The 15,593-nt window shown below is 47.2% G+C and overlaps 1 protein-coding gene across 2 annotated transcripts in view; it reads right to left on the bottom strand.

Moving 5' to 3' along the window:
- The window catches only part of ARHGAP31 (Rho GTPase activating protein 31), a 100,348-nt gene that overhangs the window by 21,424 nt on the left and 63,331 nt on the right, over nucleotides 1-15,593 (bottom strand). Inside the window, exon 12 of one of the 2 annotated variants that reach the window (XM_090056650.1) lies at nucleotides 12,486-14,842. In XM_090056650.1, coding sequence (XP_089912776.1) covers nucleotides 12,486-14,842 — 2,357 coding nt within the window. Of the gene's footprint in view, nucleotides 1-12,391; nucleotides 14,843-15,593 lie in introns of those variants that run through there. The other variant, XM_090056660.1, reaches the window with a different exon arrangement.

Consider the following 15,593-nt stretch of genomic DNA (forward strand, 5'->3'; position numbering starts at 1 on the left):
GAAAAGTGGTGGCAGCCAGGACCAGGTGCCTGCCTAGGGCAGGTCCTTCCCACCCCCAGCCAGAAAAGTTTGCCTATATCTGCTTTTGGTTTTTTTGGCCAACTGTGGTTTGTCTCCCATTCATACAGGGTGTCTACAAGCTTCCTGCTAGAGTGTGGGTGTGTGTGCATGCATGTGTGCCCTAAACTATAAGCTGTGTTGATCCAGTAGCTGCTGGCTACTAGGGGCTGCAGTTTGAAAAGGAAACTCCAAGCTGGCTTTGCTGCTGTCAGGAATGGTGGCCTTGTGCTGCTGAAACCAGATAACCAGGAGAGAACAGGCTTGTAGCACGATGCTGTCAAGCCAGCCTGGAAGGAATCCTGCACCGCTCTTTCTGGTTTTCCTGCTTTTGTGGGCTCTCATTCCAGTCTCTGCAGTTCCCCACTAGGGTGATGGTCAAAGGATTCCAGGAGAGGGTGGGGAAAGCTGTGGGCAGCAGAGGCAAAGCAAAAGGAAAGATAAGGAATGAAAACCAGTAGGCTTATGCACATATCAAAGGTCCTTTTTTAAATCCTCTTCGTTTTCAGTACTCTGTGGTTTTTAAGGCACAGGTCTCTGCTTGCTCTGAAATGGCACTAGTTTGGGGACAATCAAATGAGGAAGAACTGAGATGAAACTGAAATACTTCTAAAAGCGAATGTTTAACGGCTTCTCTGCATGCATGGACATTGCATTTCTTTTTTTCCTCTCCCTGGAAAAAGAGTATTGAGACCTAATGCTTCACAATGGTTTGTGTACAAAAATGCACATATGTAACTTGCATGTAAAGTTCTTAAACTTACATTCAAATTAGGTCTGTCACATTCACTGCAAGCAGACCTGGGCAAACTGAGCAGCCGCCTGGAGCCGGGACAGAAAGGGGCCTGAAAATGTGTGGGGTTTTTTTTTGTTTTGTTTTTTCCCCTGTTGTCCAATTATTATAATCATTATCTCTGGTAAAGGGGGGCCCGATACTAAAAATTCACCTAAGACCACCAGGAGTCTAAGTACAGTACTGACTGCAAGTATTTAGGTATTGGCCTCCTGGAACTACATGCTTTCATGAATAAAAATGCTTTTGTTTTTATAACTTTTTTTTTTAAATTTCTAGTCCTCCTTGCTCAGAGAAGGTTCAGTAATATGAAGTACTCTGTCTAAAGCAGTAACCTCGTCTGATTCAAGGCACCTCTTCATGGCTTTTCTGAATTTAGCAGCACTCCTTTTGAAAAATGAATTTCACTCTTCTGTTGACCATGAAAAAGCACTTGAGCAGGTCTTCTGTTTCAAGAACTCAAAGACCACAACGGGTCAGCATGTTTTTGACATTATAGATTCCTATTTGAAATCTCTAGGGTTATCTTGTGAATCATTTATAGGTGTTTGCACACCTAACAGCATAGGCAACTGAGTTTGTGGGGAGGGAGGGGTGAGTCTCAACCATGGTACACTGAGATCCTTTCAAGGGTGTCACGGGGCTCAATATTAGCACTGTTAGGTGTGCAGACATGAGTTACAAGATAAACCCAAAGATTTCAAGTAAGAATCCAAGTGTTAAAAATATGCTGACCATGCCTCCCAAGTCTGGGAGACATCAGATCGCTGATCGCCTAGCCCGAAATCACTAGTGGTGAAACTGGAAGTGCATTTCCTCTGGTGCTTCCAGTTTTGTGGCTGGCATTTCCAGGGGGGTGCATGGCCAATCTCTGGAGGTGCATTCCCTACGTGTCGCCAATGCCTGACAGTGCAAATGTTGTGTGACACCCTTGAGAGGATATTACATCACTCCAGGTCTCATTACTTCAGATAAAATCACTGTTCTAAGGTTCAGAATTCACATTATTCTTCCTCCCTCTTCCCCTGCAACTTCCCCAAAATTATCTTTTTAAATCTTATGGGCCTTGATGAGGTGGGGCTGGAAATGCTGAAGTACTGGTTCCTCAAGGTCACTTGGCAACTGGCTTCTGTCTTTGTGCTTTGCTATGTACACATCAGCCTCATATTTTGTGCTTGCTGTCATTCTCTTTCAGGAGCTTCTACTTATGATTTCTCCTTTACGGGGTGTTTTCTTCCACATGTGATTACCTTTTTACCATCTCCCCTGCTACCAAGAATCCTCTGGTTACAGCCTGGCTATTGTCAAGTAGCGTAGCTTGTGTGGGAGGGCTGCTGCTGCAGCTAGATTCTGCATACGTCACTGGTATCAGTGCATGGCTACCCCTTCCTCTCCATGGCTAAGTACAGCCAGTCCAAAAGCCTGAGGCTGAATCAATTCAATCTTTGCAAGTTTCTCTAAGCTGAATAGATTGAGCCATTAATGAACTGAACAGGCATTCACACTGGAATCCAGAAAAGTAGCCGGATGCCTGCAGTGGCCCAGACCAGAAGCTGAGGAGCACTAGAGCACGCCTCCCAGGCTCCTGCCCACCGAGGGCACCTGAATGCAGCCAAGAGTGGCCCACCCCTGATTGGCTGCCCAGAGCACATGTTCTGCCCCCTGAGTCCCTGCTCTTCCTCCCATTGGGGGAGAACAGTCCCTCCAGCCCAGGGTCCAGCACTGGACATCACCCTCTGTGAAGGGATCCCTGTGCCTCAGTGGGGGGGGGTCTCCCCAGCCAGGGCAGGGTCCCCTAAGTCCTGCCGGCAAGGACTTCTGCCATCCCAGCCCTCAGCACAGTCCAGCATGAGTTTCATCCTGCTGGGAACAGTCCCTCTAGCCCTAGGGGTTTCCCTGCCCTGGGCTGGGTGATGCAGAGGGCGAATTCCCCCTTCCCACTCCTCAGCACTGTCTAGCACCAGGTTGGCCCCTGGCTGGAGGGACGGTTCTCTTAGTGCCAGACTGTGCAGAGGGTGAGAGGGGGCAATTCCCCCTCTGCACTGGTGGCAGGGTTCAGGGGGACCCTGCCCAGTATGGGGAACCCCCCACTAGGCCACGGGGATCCCCCCATGAAGGCTGTCAGGCACCAGCTTGGAGCCGGCTGGAGGGACTGCTCCCATACCCCCCGCCTGTGGGGGCAGGGCTGTGCTAAGCTAGCATTGGACTATGGAGAGGGGTGGGAGGTGGGAATTCCCCCTCTGCATGGACAGCAGGACTGGGGGGACCCTGCCGAGATGGGGGACTCCCACTGAGGCATGGGTATCTGGCTGGTCCCAGGCTGGAGGGACTGCTTCCCTCCCCATGCATACACATCAGTGATTGATGTGGCCCCAGGGGAAACCTGTGCACACCAGGGCTTGGGGCTGGGCTGGGAACAGGGAGTCTCTGTTCCCCTGCCTCCCTTCTGCCCCCCCCCCCCACACACGGCTGACAGGTGCAGGCAGGACTAGCAGAACAGAGGCTTCACTGTCTCAGCTCTGTGACAGCCCAGAGGCAGGGCTGGGCCAGCTCTGCTTGGCTGGAGCTGACAGCATGGGCCAAGGCTAGCTCACCCACCCTGCAAGCAGGGCTGGGTTGTGGGGGAGCTGCAAAGGGACTGGGATGCTGGGGGACTGTGAGTTGTCTCGAGTCAGGAGGGGATATAGGACAGACGTTCAATAGGCCAGTTTAACTAAAGCAGTTAAGTTTGATACCATATTCATCCAGGGCTAAAACCAGTTTTGGCCACTTGAAACTGGTTTGTGTGCACTGAACTTCTGTTATGTTACAATTTGAAAACAGTTTCTGATCACTTCAGCTGGTCTATTTGTAATGCCTGGACATTTATACATGTAAGTTTGTGTGCCCCAGAAATCCAGCACGTCAGAGCAGACTCGGTTGAGGCTGCGGAACGTGCAAGCTGACATGCCTGGTGCTGCATCGCATGTGCTTATATAAATGACGAAATGCGCAGCGGCACTAAGAAAATGGCACCAGTGTGCTTTGCAACTAAAACACCTTCAATGTGTTTTAGTTCAAAAGCACACTGCCACCATTTTCTCAGTGCTGACGTGCATTTGCTGTTTATACGAATGTATGCAGCACAGCACTGGGCACTTTTAAAAGTGCCTGACGCTGCATCGCATGCATGTATGCATACACCCTCTGTCCCTAGCCCATAACTCAGCATTCCTGTGCACATGTTCTTCCTCTCAGTTCCTGCTGTGGTATTCTTGTTCCTTGAGTCCTACACTGCTAGTGGGTTTGTCCTTGAAATATGCCAGCTAGCTCATGGATTAAATCCCCCTCAGCTGTCTGTAGCAACAGGGGGCAAAAGCCTCTACAAAGTTTTATAAACTGCTCCAGGTGGGAGCTACCTGCAAGAACTTTCCCTGTAATGTGAGGCCTCTCCTCTGGTTGAAGAGTAGCATATACTGGCCCTCCCAGGAGCTGAGATAGGACTCTGAGGCCTTCCCTTACAAGATGAGATGTTTGCCATATACTAATTTTCACACGCAATGGAAACCTACTGTGGACAATGGAGTTTGTGGCTCCCCCACCGGAGCTAGGTGAGAGAAATGCTCAGGGCAAGCTTAGCGCTCAGCTTCATGTTGCCTTATCTATGCTGCAGTGTTCCCAGGTCTTTAGCTAAACTGGATCTTCAAAGACCATGCATCTTTTGAGGGGTTTGATGACTGTCACAGAGACTGGGAACAAAGTTATTCCAAGACAGTGCATGACCTGTGAATTAAACAAGACTTCAGTATCCCACTAGATGACAGGCTCTTCCAGGCATTGGTAAAATGTTACCAAAAGGACCAGTACACTGAACTTCCCCTCTTTGCTGGGCCAAATAAGCTCCTCTTCTTGAGGGGGAGGGTTAGTATGTGCAGCCTGAATTATCTTTAATTTTTTACTCCACTCCCTTCAGGATTTTGCCTGACTGGAAAATGTCTTTTATTTTTAATAGTCTTCAGCTATCTTACTCCCCCCTCAAGCTCTGCCTGCTCTCATGTTCTTAATCCTTGTGGCTCATACTTAAGTAGCAAGTGAGTGGTCTTTGAAGTTTCAAAGTTTCTTGCTCTTACTGAATTTAAATATTTACAGGCCCTTTACGATAAAGGATTTCAATACTAGACATGCACCCCATCACTTCTGGCCTGTGAGACAAAACAGATTTCTTGTAAAGATGGGCCTGGACCTAGGGCCCAGCACTCAATGTCTATGCCAGTGATTCTCAACCATGGTACGCTGAGATTCTTTTAAGGGTGTCATGGGGCTCAATGTTAGCACTGTTAGGTGTGCAGACATGAGTTATAAGATAAACCCAGAGATTCCAAGTAGAAATCCAAGTGTTAAAAACATGCTGACCTGCTGTGGTCTTCCAGAGTACTTTGCAACATAAGAACTGCTCTTTCTGCAGTCAGAAACTGAGTGAAAACTAAAACTTGGCATTTCCGAGCAGTGCCGCAAATCTAAAAAGGTTGAGAACCACTGGTCTATGCACTTAGTAGGTGTGTGACATCTAACCCTCGCTCCTCTTTGGTCACATCTTTATAACAGGCTGAACCAAAATCCCTTGGAGTGCACAAGCTCTAGCCAACCTCAGGGAATTCACTTCTGAATCTTGCCGTTTCAGTCCATCATAAATTGCTCACCCTTACCTCTTAGAGACATGGCAGCTGTACTCATCTTCTGTAGTATTTCATGTTCCCCTGGCAGGGGATGAACTCAAGGACCGAACCTTACCTTTCCAGCTCTAGGTTACAATGGCCCTTTCACTTATTTTGCCCTTCTACTCTCCCTTGTGGAGTTAATTCCCTTTCCTACCCTCCCTGTTTTCCGTTCACTACCAGTTTGCCTCCCAGCTCTGTGCTCATTGCTGCTCAGAGGGCTTCAAATCCAGAGGTCTAGCTACTACTGTTTTGCTGACAATATGAGGTTGGGAATATGGATGGTTAGGAGCCTTGCCTGCCCTCTCAAGAAAGCCCTCCTTGGCAGTAGGCTAGCCCATCTCTTTGAGGGTTGTGGGGTATGGCCCTTCTGTGAATCGTAGGCATAGTTTTTGCCTGTGTTGCAAGACAGTGGTAGGAATATATGATGCTATGACCAGTTCACTTCTGGTTCAGTCCACACTATAATTTGCACTGAGTCACATTTTCAGTCCTGCATTGATTCGAAATCAGGCAAAACAACTTGGCTCAACACTGTGTTAAGCATTTCCATGTGGTTTCTGGCCAGGTTTCAACTGAAGAATGTACTGGTCTTTAGCATAGAGTTTGCTGGATTCCCTGAATCATGCAAATGTTGGTAATAGTTTTGAGAGGCTCCTCATGGATTGTGGACAGTGTTATACAATACGCTTTGACAGCAAAGTAAAAAAAAGGAGTGTAAGAAATTATTCCCCTGAACAACACTGCTCATTGGTCAATGGTGACAGCTGAGAGCATCTGATGTTTAATGGATGCACAAATGTTGTGGTGGTTGTATACCAGTTGCCTTGGATACTAACAGGAAGCACATTCTAGTGATTTTCCAGAAGGGAATGCCAAGGGTGGGAGCATTGCTTGGAGGGGAAGTGAAGTCCCAGGCTCAGCTGGCTAGTGAGCAAATGTACCTGCTTTAGCCTAAAGGTTTGGTGTTTTTTCCCAAAGTGTGAGCAGCAGGTTAGATTGCAGTGTTGGTCATGTAGGCCACAAAGGGTTAGCATCTCCATACTTTTTTTTTCCAGAACAAATGGCAACAGATGCTAGTGATGTTATTTACTGCAGTACTAAATATATAGATTGCAGTCATGAGGGCCCTGTGAGGTCCCGTAGGAAAGAGCACAAATTTTTAGTTAGGTTCATCATTATTCTTTACCTCCCAACAGTAGTAGATACAGAAAAGATCCAGCACACAGGCAATGTTTTCATAGTAACTACTTTTGTTCTTTTGAGACTGGTTCAGTTGTCTCTCTCTCTCTCTCTCTCTCTCTCTCTCTCTCTCTCAGTGACCCCTGTACTAGTGTCAGGTTATTCATATCTGTGTATTTCTCTCTCTTCCCCTGGAGAGAAAGAACCCAATACATGCTGTATTCAGCTTCAGTGTAGTAAATAATAAATTCAGTGAATATCTTTGAACATCAGCTGCTCAATGCCATAAGAGGTTTTCAGGAAGATGCCTTTAGTCTTAGAAACCTTAAATGCTTCAAATAAGGGTAAAGCCCCAAACCTTAGCCTGATTTTCAGAGTTGCTATGCATCTGTTGTCCTTGTCCTCCATGGGAGTTGTGACTGTTCAGCACCTCTGACCACTAGGCCGCTAATTTATTGCACACCCTTAATAAAGAGGGGGCAGGGGTGCAGGAGGAATATCCAATTCTATAATGCACCTAGGTGAAAATTGCAGGGGTTAGGTATTGCGACAGGGGAAGAAAAGATCGTTTACTCATGCAGAGGAATAGAAGAATAGAAATGCTTCAAAACAACACCACAGCACCGGACTGTTTTATAAAAACTCCAGTTTAATCTCTTGGATGAGACCTGGAAAAACTCTCTTTAAAAAAAAAAAAAAAAGAAAAAAAGCAGTAATGCACAAATCAGGCAGCCCACCTGGACACAATGCTTAACAAGGACACCATCCAGCAGGAGTACCAGAAGAAATAAGTAACAGCAAGTGAGCCTGTCCCTTCAGAGTGTCTGATTTCCAGCCATCTGCTCTGCATGAATCCAGTACACTGAAGGGGGTGCAGTAAGCTTCAACTTTATTTTTTCTTGGTGTCTGCACTTACCATTCAGCCCTAAAGCAGGACCTGGCTACTCGGTTCCTTCTCTTTCCTCAGTACTATCCCACCAAAGCACCAGCTGAAGTTGCTACACTGGTAAATGCACCAGGCTCCATTCCTGCTGAGCACATGAAGTGGGAGCAAGTTGTGACTACAAAGAACATGGGTGACCCCCTAGCCTAGCCAAGTCGCCGGTAGGTTTACTCTGGGGAGCGTTAAGTGGTGAGACTGAAACTCCAACAGGTCTCTAAGAAGTAGGGGAACAAGGGCATGAGGAGGTTTTAGTCGCACAATACTGGGGCCCACTGGTCTGGTCAGTGCTTGTTGAGTCCCCAGTCCTGTTTCACTGGTATCAGTGGGAGTGTTATTACTGACTTCAAGAGAGAAGAGATTAGGCCCCTACTGCCCCACAGCCATTCGGCAGATCTACTGAGCTTCTCCTTCCTGTGGAACAGGCCATTCCATTTCATGCTCTCAGAGGCAGAGACGTTTTAATGGACAACATTGCTAAACATTGGCCAAGGTTCAGAGAGGTAATAGACACTGTTTATACAATTCCTTCACTTTTAATTACACTTTTTAATATATATATATATATATATATATATTTATATATAACTGCTCTTTTATATATATATATCAATTTAACACAAGAGTCATCAGCACGGGCATTTTAATAACCAAAGAGAGGAATGATTGAAAGCTTTTGATTGCACCTTCCGGATTCTGGCTGAAGGAAATCACTGCAGGCTTGCAGGCTTTGCTGATATTATGTCTTGCAGATCTAAGCTCCTGTGAAGCCCTCCTGTGCTGAACTGCTGCCTCAGAAAAGCACTTTACTCCTTGCTCAATGATCAAGTGGGATAGATAGGCTATGTCAACGTAGTTGCTAGTGTAACATATTGTCCTGCTCCCTGATTATCTTCAGCAATGACAACACCCTCTAGTTCCACATTCACCAGCACCCTTTCCATATTACCAGGTGTCTCCTATACCCAACAACACCCCTACCCATCAGATAGGTGTCTCATACAGGCATCCCACCTACCCAGCCAGAGGTTTCCTATACCTGCCAAGAATTTCCTCATCCAGCTAAGTAATTTCTACACATGTCAACACCCCTTTATTTAATAGGATTTGCATGCATCTAAGTTACTCCTCTGGGTTGTGCTTCTAGATCTTATAAGCAACAGAGGTTTCTCCTACTATGTCAGAACGGAAAACATCAGGTCTACAAACACTAGAAAAGATCCTAAAACTTCTCAGGAGGGTGAGAACTATACTCATTTCAAACTCTGTGAGTAGTCTTTGCAGCCATGTGTTTAGATCCAACCCTAAGATCTTGGAAAGCTATTTCCAAGCATTAAGAATAGGCAGTAAGTCCATCTCTCATATATCTATGTGAGTAGTACCTTGCAGAAACTCCCACAATCCCAGTTTGAAGAGCCATGCTTGAAACCATGGATTTGATATCCCCAGTGCACTGCTGCTATGAGTGCAGGATATGTTGTATATGGAGATGGGGCAGAAGTGCACCCAAAAAAGGGGTGGCTGGTATGAATACACTGCATCATTGCAGCTTGCAATAATTCAGTTAGAATAGTATGGCTCTAGTATAAATATGGTTCTACTGACTGCACATAACTATCGCAGAAACAGGTTTGACACTGAATCCCACTTTCAAGCGCCATGAACTCTGGAGAAGTTTGTCTCCAGAGCTGAACCTGGTACCTTGGGCCCACATCTCCAGGGAGCTGAGCTGGAACACTTGACCCAAATACTCCCACTTTTGCAAAACTTGAGGTCCCAAGCCCAACTTTATGATGATAAACAGGGCAATTTCTGTTGTTCTACAAGAGATGTCCCTATATGCAGGGTATCTTGCTGGGGTCTTGGAACTGGATGCATCATCTGAAGTTCAGAACAGAAATTTTAAGTAAATAGGGGTCCAAGCTGCAAATTAGATATTATTACTTTAAAGGGACCCCATTAAGATTATATATATTATGCATACTACCCTTCCTTCAGTTTTTAGTCTCAGAGATTTCATTATATCAAAAAATTAGACCATTTCAGGAGTCAACCTTTCATCACTTCCGTGTCTTTTTGACATTTTGCTTTTTGAAACTCGTTTATCTATTCCTACTCTCCCTTCACAGTTTCTCACACACTCTGCAACATCTGCTCATTGAAACTGAAACACTTTAGAACCATTTATATTCACATTATGTTTGCAAAAAAGTTTTACAGTAAACTGTTAAATGCTGTGCCTACCCACGCCTCACCACTTCCCATTCACTGTATGGCCATGGCTAAGGATCCAGTCCTTTCACGAAGAGCTGGATGGAGGGCCCTTGGCTCCCAGGCAGATTAAACAAAGAGCAGAATTATGTTAAAAGAAAGTTGGAGAGACAAGCTTTGCTGCTTGCTTTGGGAGACTGCAGATAGTCAAGGGACAAGATACAATCATTGTCAGGGCGGAGTCCCATGGTCAAGGTAGACTGCTGCACTGCTTTCTTATATTAAATATCTGCTGAGGTCAACAGAGGAGCATAAATCTAAGCAAGTTTCTAGGTTTTTTCCAGGCTAATTTGGCATCTAGAACTAGTTCTCCTCTGCCTCGATTTACATAATCTTTCATACCTGCCCTTTGAAATTAGTGGGAGTTAGTTAGCTATCTAAATACCTTCATGAATCTAGAGCTTAGAGTCCTGATAATACCAAGTAAGTGGCAATTTCTTGCACAGAACTCACCTGCTAACCAGCAACAGCTACACTTGAAACACCAACAATGCACATTCCTTTAAATAAAAATCTAAACACAGGATCTAGTGATTACACGCTTGTGCCAGTGTAACTTACCTCAGTTTTCTACATCAATGTAAATTACACCTGGATCCAGGACTGACAGATATTGCTCTCCCAGAATAGCTGTATATTGCTTGCCTGGAGCAAACTGCTATTCTGGAGTAAGCTGTGGACACACAAAGCACTATAATGCAGTCCTACCTGTAATTATTTTCAGGATAATTCTACCAGGCTTAAGTGAGTTACTGGTATAGAGCTCTACATTAAGTGTTTGCTCTACTTTTGTCACACCAGCATCCAAACTGATTTACACCAGTGTAAACATGTTGTGAAACCAAGCCCACAGCCAACTGGAGATTTCTCCTGCTCATCGCTTGTAGTGGGAATCCTAGTCCTGCCCTTCTAGCTGCTTAGTTCCTATTCAAACTGGAGCGCATGCTAAGTATCAGATAGATTCTGAGCTCTACAGATGTAATTGCTAGGACCAGGTGGTAGCACTGGTATGTGTCTCTCTGCTACAGTATCACTAGTGGTCTTCAAATACAGAAACACCATGGACTGCATGGGGCTTTACAACAGTTTACAGTCATACATTAATCAACAGCAGAGTCTGTGGTTAATTTAGAGTTAGAAGGTTTATAATGGAAGCCACTGGCAGCTTGTCCCTATATGAATACATAGTTGCTAGCAATGATAACAGCCTTCCTGGGCATGAGTTTAATTAAAATGGAATTCCCCTTCCTTTCCCCTCAGGATATGGTTTATGGTCTGCTCTGTGCACCTGCAAATCATCCTTTTTGCATTGTTCCTCACTGGTCTGAAGATGCCTGTTGGCCAGGTAAGTGGGAGTAAGACAGTCAGTGGAGCTGAGCTACAGTCTTGTGAAAGGAGCAAGAAGCCAATGGCCCAAGTCATGCCACTTGGCAAAAGTGGGAGGCCACCGGCTGGATAAGCACAGATCAGGAGATGGGTAGGCCAAGACCAAGGACATGCTGGTTAGATGTTCTCATATTTGTCAAGCAGGTGGGTTGCTATGCAACTGCAGGTGGAGAAGCTGGCTAGAGGTGAACTAGTGGCTGGGGAGAATTGTGGGCACATAAACTGGCCTTACAGGATGGCAAAAAGTTGATCTTGGTTTTCCTTTTAACCCAAAACGTCACTGCTACCACCATCAGCCAGAGTAGCCACTACCACCCTGCAACGAGAGAGCCAGCCACAAGCAACCTCCAACCAAACTTTACCGCAGGAGGTACTATCTGTGATACAACCAGGCATGCACAGATCAGTAGGTTAAAAAGAGAAGTTGGACTTCTCCCATCCAGCTACGTTCCTTCCAGCTTTTGTCTATTCTGGTGGGGAGGCACATCTATCTTGCAAGACTACAGCTAGAGGTAGTGCCTTCCGTGCGGAGTATTGGTACACGGGGGGCTCTCTGGAGTAACTTACATCCAACATGATCTTCACAAGTGTGGTTTGCCTTCCTACCTTCAGGTACCACCAGCTTCCTCTGCAGTTTGCCTAGAGACTCATAGCGTTGAGAGAGATCTCAAGGATCATCTTGTCCCATCCCACCCAGAACAAGTCAGCTAAGCTGGATGTGCAATTTGTCCTTCATTAGGAAGGGAAAAGGATATCCCTGCTGGATCTTACCTCCTTGTCCTCAAGTCCACTGGAACACAGCAAGTTTTTTTCCAGACAGAAGGCAAGGTTTTCAGACAGTCCATGTTAGAAAACAGGACAGAGGAAAGACAAATTCCTTGGGATTTCTTGTAAAAAAGCAGATAATATGGGGTCGGGAGAAGTGGGGAGGGCCAGGAGAAGCAAAAGGAAGACAGAGAGAACATGAACCTCAGTAGCAAAATGCTCTATAGGAGACAAAAAAGGGGTGGGGGGATTTGTGTCCTCCTTGCATAGACTATTTATAAGAACAATAACAACAGCAACAAATAGATGCTCCTGTCTCATCCACCAGGGAAGAGGAGAGGAGGGGAAATGCCTTTATTCAATCTGCCTCCCACTTCTCCCATCTAGAATCACTGACCTCCTCTGGGGCTGATAAAAGCAGCTGGTGGAGGTCTCCAGTCTTTGGCCATTCTTGGGGATGGTCATTTTGTTCCTCAGAGTGACCCCCTCAGGCGTTGTCCGCGGGGTCCCAGACAGATCGCCACAAATGGGGGTGGGAGAGGTGGTCTGAGAGGGGCTTCTTATGGGTGATAATAACACCCTGGAGTCTGTGGAGGAAGAGGGGTGATCCATGATGGGGAAAGGGGGGCTGAAGAGAATAAGGCTCTGTGGCCTTCCCGGCCTGGATCTGTAGGAAGGCTTGGAGAATCCTGATGGCCTCTCCATTTTTGAGGACTGGGGGTTGTCCCCAGAGGTCTCCCCCTCTGAGGTGCGCTTCCTACGCAGCACAGGGGCATCATGATTGGAAGTATTATTGGAGTGAGACAGGTCTGGAGGAGCGTTGAGGCCACTGTGGCTGGAAGGGGTTGAATCCATTTCAGTGGGGGTACTATTTTCTTTCTCCTCTTTGGCTTTCTTCTCTGCTCGTGGGCTCTTTGGAAGCTCAGGGTGACTCCAAGCTGCGCTGTGAGTCTCCCGAGTGGCTGAACTTGTTTCTGTTTCCTTCTTCTCTGGTGCTGGAGGGGCATCCTCATCAGCCTTCTGAGGCTGCAGCGGCTGTGGGATCTGTGTATACTGAATTTTGGGCGGTATCACCGGCACTGCTCTGGCCTGGCACATCTTGACCATAAAGGAGGTCCTCACCGCTGACACACTCACAGGGGCAGAGTTACGGCGGCCTGTAGTGGCATGGGTCACAGTCATGTAATCTAGGTCGAGGTCTCTGCAAGCCTCGAAGCGAGATCCCCAGTAGTCAGCTGTATTCCCAGCAGGGCAAGCAACAGGCAGCGATGGGACAGAATCACTGCCCTTCACTTCCTTCTGCCCACACAGGATGTTTCTAGGTGAAGTGGGCATGACCAGGCCCTCAAACTTGAATAAATCTGGGGCTGGAAGGAAAGAATCCAGGTTGAGAGATGACGGCCTGGTTCTCATTTTACGGGGAGTGTCTTCACTTTTGTTGCTACCTAGCTGCGACTCACTGGCAGAACACGGTCCTTTGGGCAGGGACGCTTCACTGAGCAAGACCTCTTGAAGCTTGGGTGGGTCTTTATCTGTGTTCTTTGGCTGTAAGGAACTGTCTGGGTTATTATGGTGTGACAAAGACAGCTCTGGCTTCAAGCCCAGAGGGTTAGCTTTGCTCCTATGCACTTCTTTCTGTTCTGGCTCTGAAAGGGAGACCATACCCTGTCCCTCCAGCCTGGCAGGCAGTGCCTCTGGAGGACTCAAATAGCTCTTATCTTGCTCGACTTTGCTCAGGCCACATGGTGCATTTGTGAAAGGTGGCTGGACAATCCACAGACTCATCACCGTGTCTTTACTATCCAGGGAAAGGCTGCGGCTGAATCGTGGCCGAGTAGCAAGGCCCTCCTCTGCTCCATGACTTGGCGGCTGAAAGTCTGGCATCCCCTTTTCTTGGATGTCCTTGAAGGTGGGGGAGTGGAGTGGGCTGGTAACCCACTGGTGATCCTCCCAAGGCTCTACCAGCTCCAAGCCCTGCACGTTGTCTGTCCATGCTTCCTCCTCCTCTTGGTCAAATGTCTCTTGGGTTTTGTTGGCTACATTGCCCTCTAAGGGATGTGGGACTCTGACTCCATTTTGCATCTTTGACAGGAACACACTGCCTACACCTGAAGCCATTTTGCCAACCTTCTCCCTCTGGGCCTGGGCTCTGTCCTGGCCTATAGGGATGCCACCTTTTTCCCTCAGTGGCAGGCCACTGCTGCCTTTTCTCTTCTCTGAGTCCAAACAGGCACCTTTGTGGCCAGAGAGTTCATCTCTGGAGAGAACCTCCTCAAGCCCTTGCTCTCCATGAAGCTTCAAGTCTTGGGGAGGGGGATGAAGAGCACTTGCAATGCCCTCCACTTTTGGAGGGTTGTTTGGGGCAGCAGTCCCACAGGGCACAGCGCCTGGCCTGGGTACAGCAGCAGCCCTGTCAGGCTGTGCAGCCTGTTCAGATTGAAAACTCTGGAGGCCGCTGGATCCATTTTTGGAGGGGACACCACATAATGGACCTTGAGATGTGATGCATGAGGTTCTGACTGTAGTTCCTGGTTCGGACAGGCCTGGGGCCACCACTGAGCCACAGGAGAAACTGTTTGTTTGCGGTGAGGCAGCAGACTCACTCCCGAGTGTTAACACTTGCTGGGGTTGGCCTGCCTCTGGGGCCGCTGTGGGGAAGGACGAAAGCTCCTCTTCAGGTTCAATAATTTTGAGCTCCTGTTGAATCTCTGGCCATAGGGGTTCCAGTAGGGCATTGGCAGCATCATCTTCAGCCTGAAACACACCAGAAATGCCACTATGTAGTAAGCTATCACCTTATCAGTGCATGCCCCACTCCCAACTGCCTGGTATGTTGCCTACAGCCACCCTCTTGGAATCCAGTCAGACAAGTGGGAACCTCAGCACATGCACACACACGCATCCCACCACCAGCACCATAAGTTTGGCAAAGTAAGTATGATTATACACAAGCGGCTTTACAGGAGAGGTCATCAGAGGGTAGGGCTAGAAATCAAGACAGGAAACAAGTTCACTAAGTGAGTTAACTGAGAAACAGCAGACGGTTCCTCAGACACTCCTCCAACCTGCCCCCTTAAATACAACTACGTGCCTCGGCAAGCTGTGCTACACTCCCCATTAAATAAATGTTGACAAATGCGATGTCATGCATATGGGAAATAATCATCTGAACTGCTCCCACACATCACCAGATTCTAAATTCACTGGAGCCATTCAGAGCTGAAGGTCATTTGGGGTAGCTTTCTGGAAACTTATGTTCACCTGGCAGCAGTGGCCAAGGGAATTAATCAAGAGGTGAAAGGAAAGGACTTGTGAGTGTTTCTGAGGGTAAGAATGCAAATAGCAGGAAAAGGAATTCAGAGATGGAGGATCAATGTGGTCAGCCACCTAGAGAAACTTCCAGAGGAAGAACAACTGTATCCACTGAGGCAGTAAAGTGACGAGAGGATTAAGAGGAGAGATAAGAGCAAGCAGGGAAAGTAAACCAGCCTCTGGCCATGTCTAC

The sequence above is a fragment of the Crocodylus siamensis genome, chromosome 1, assembly GCF_052110815.1.
Source record: "Crocodylus siamensis isolate JL-2025a chromosome 1, ASM5211081v1, whole genome shotgun sequence".
NCBI classification, from domain to species: Eukaryota; Metazoa; Chordata; order Crocodylia; family Crocodylidae; genus Crocodylus; species Crocodylus siamensis.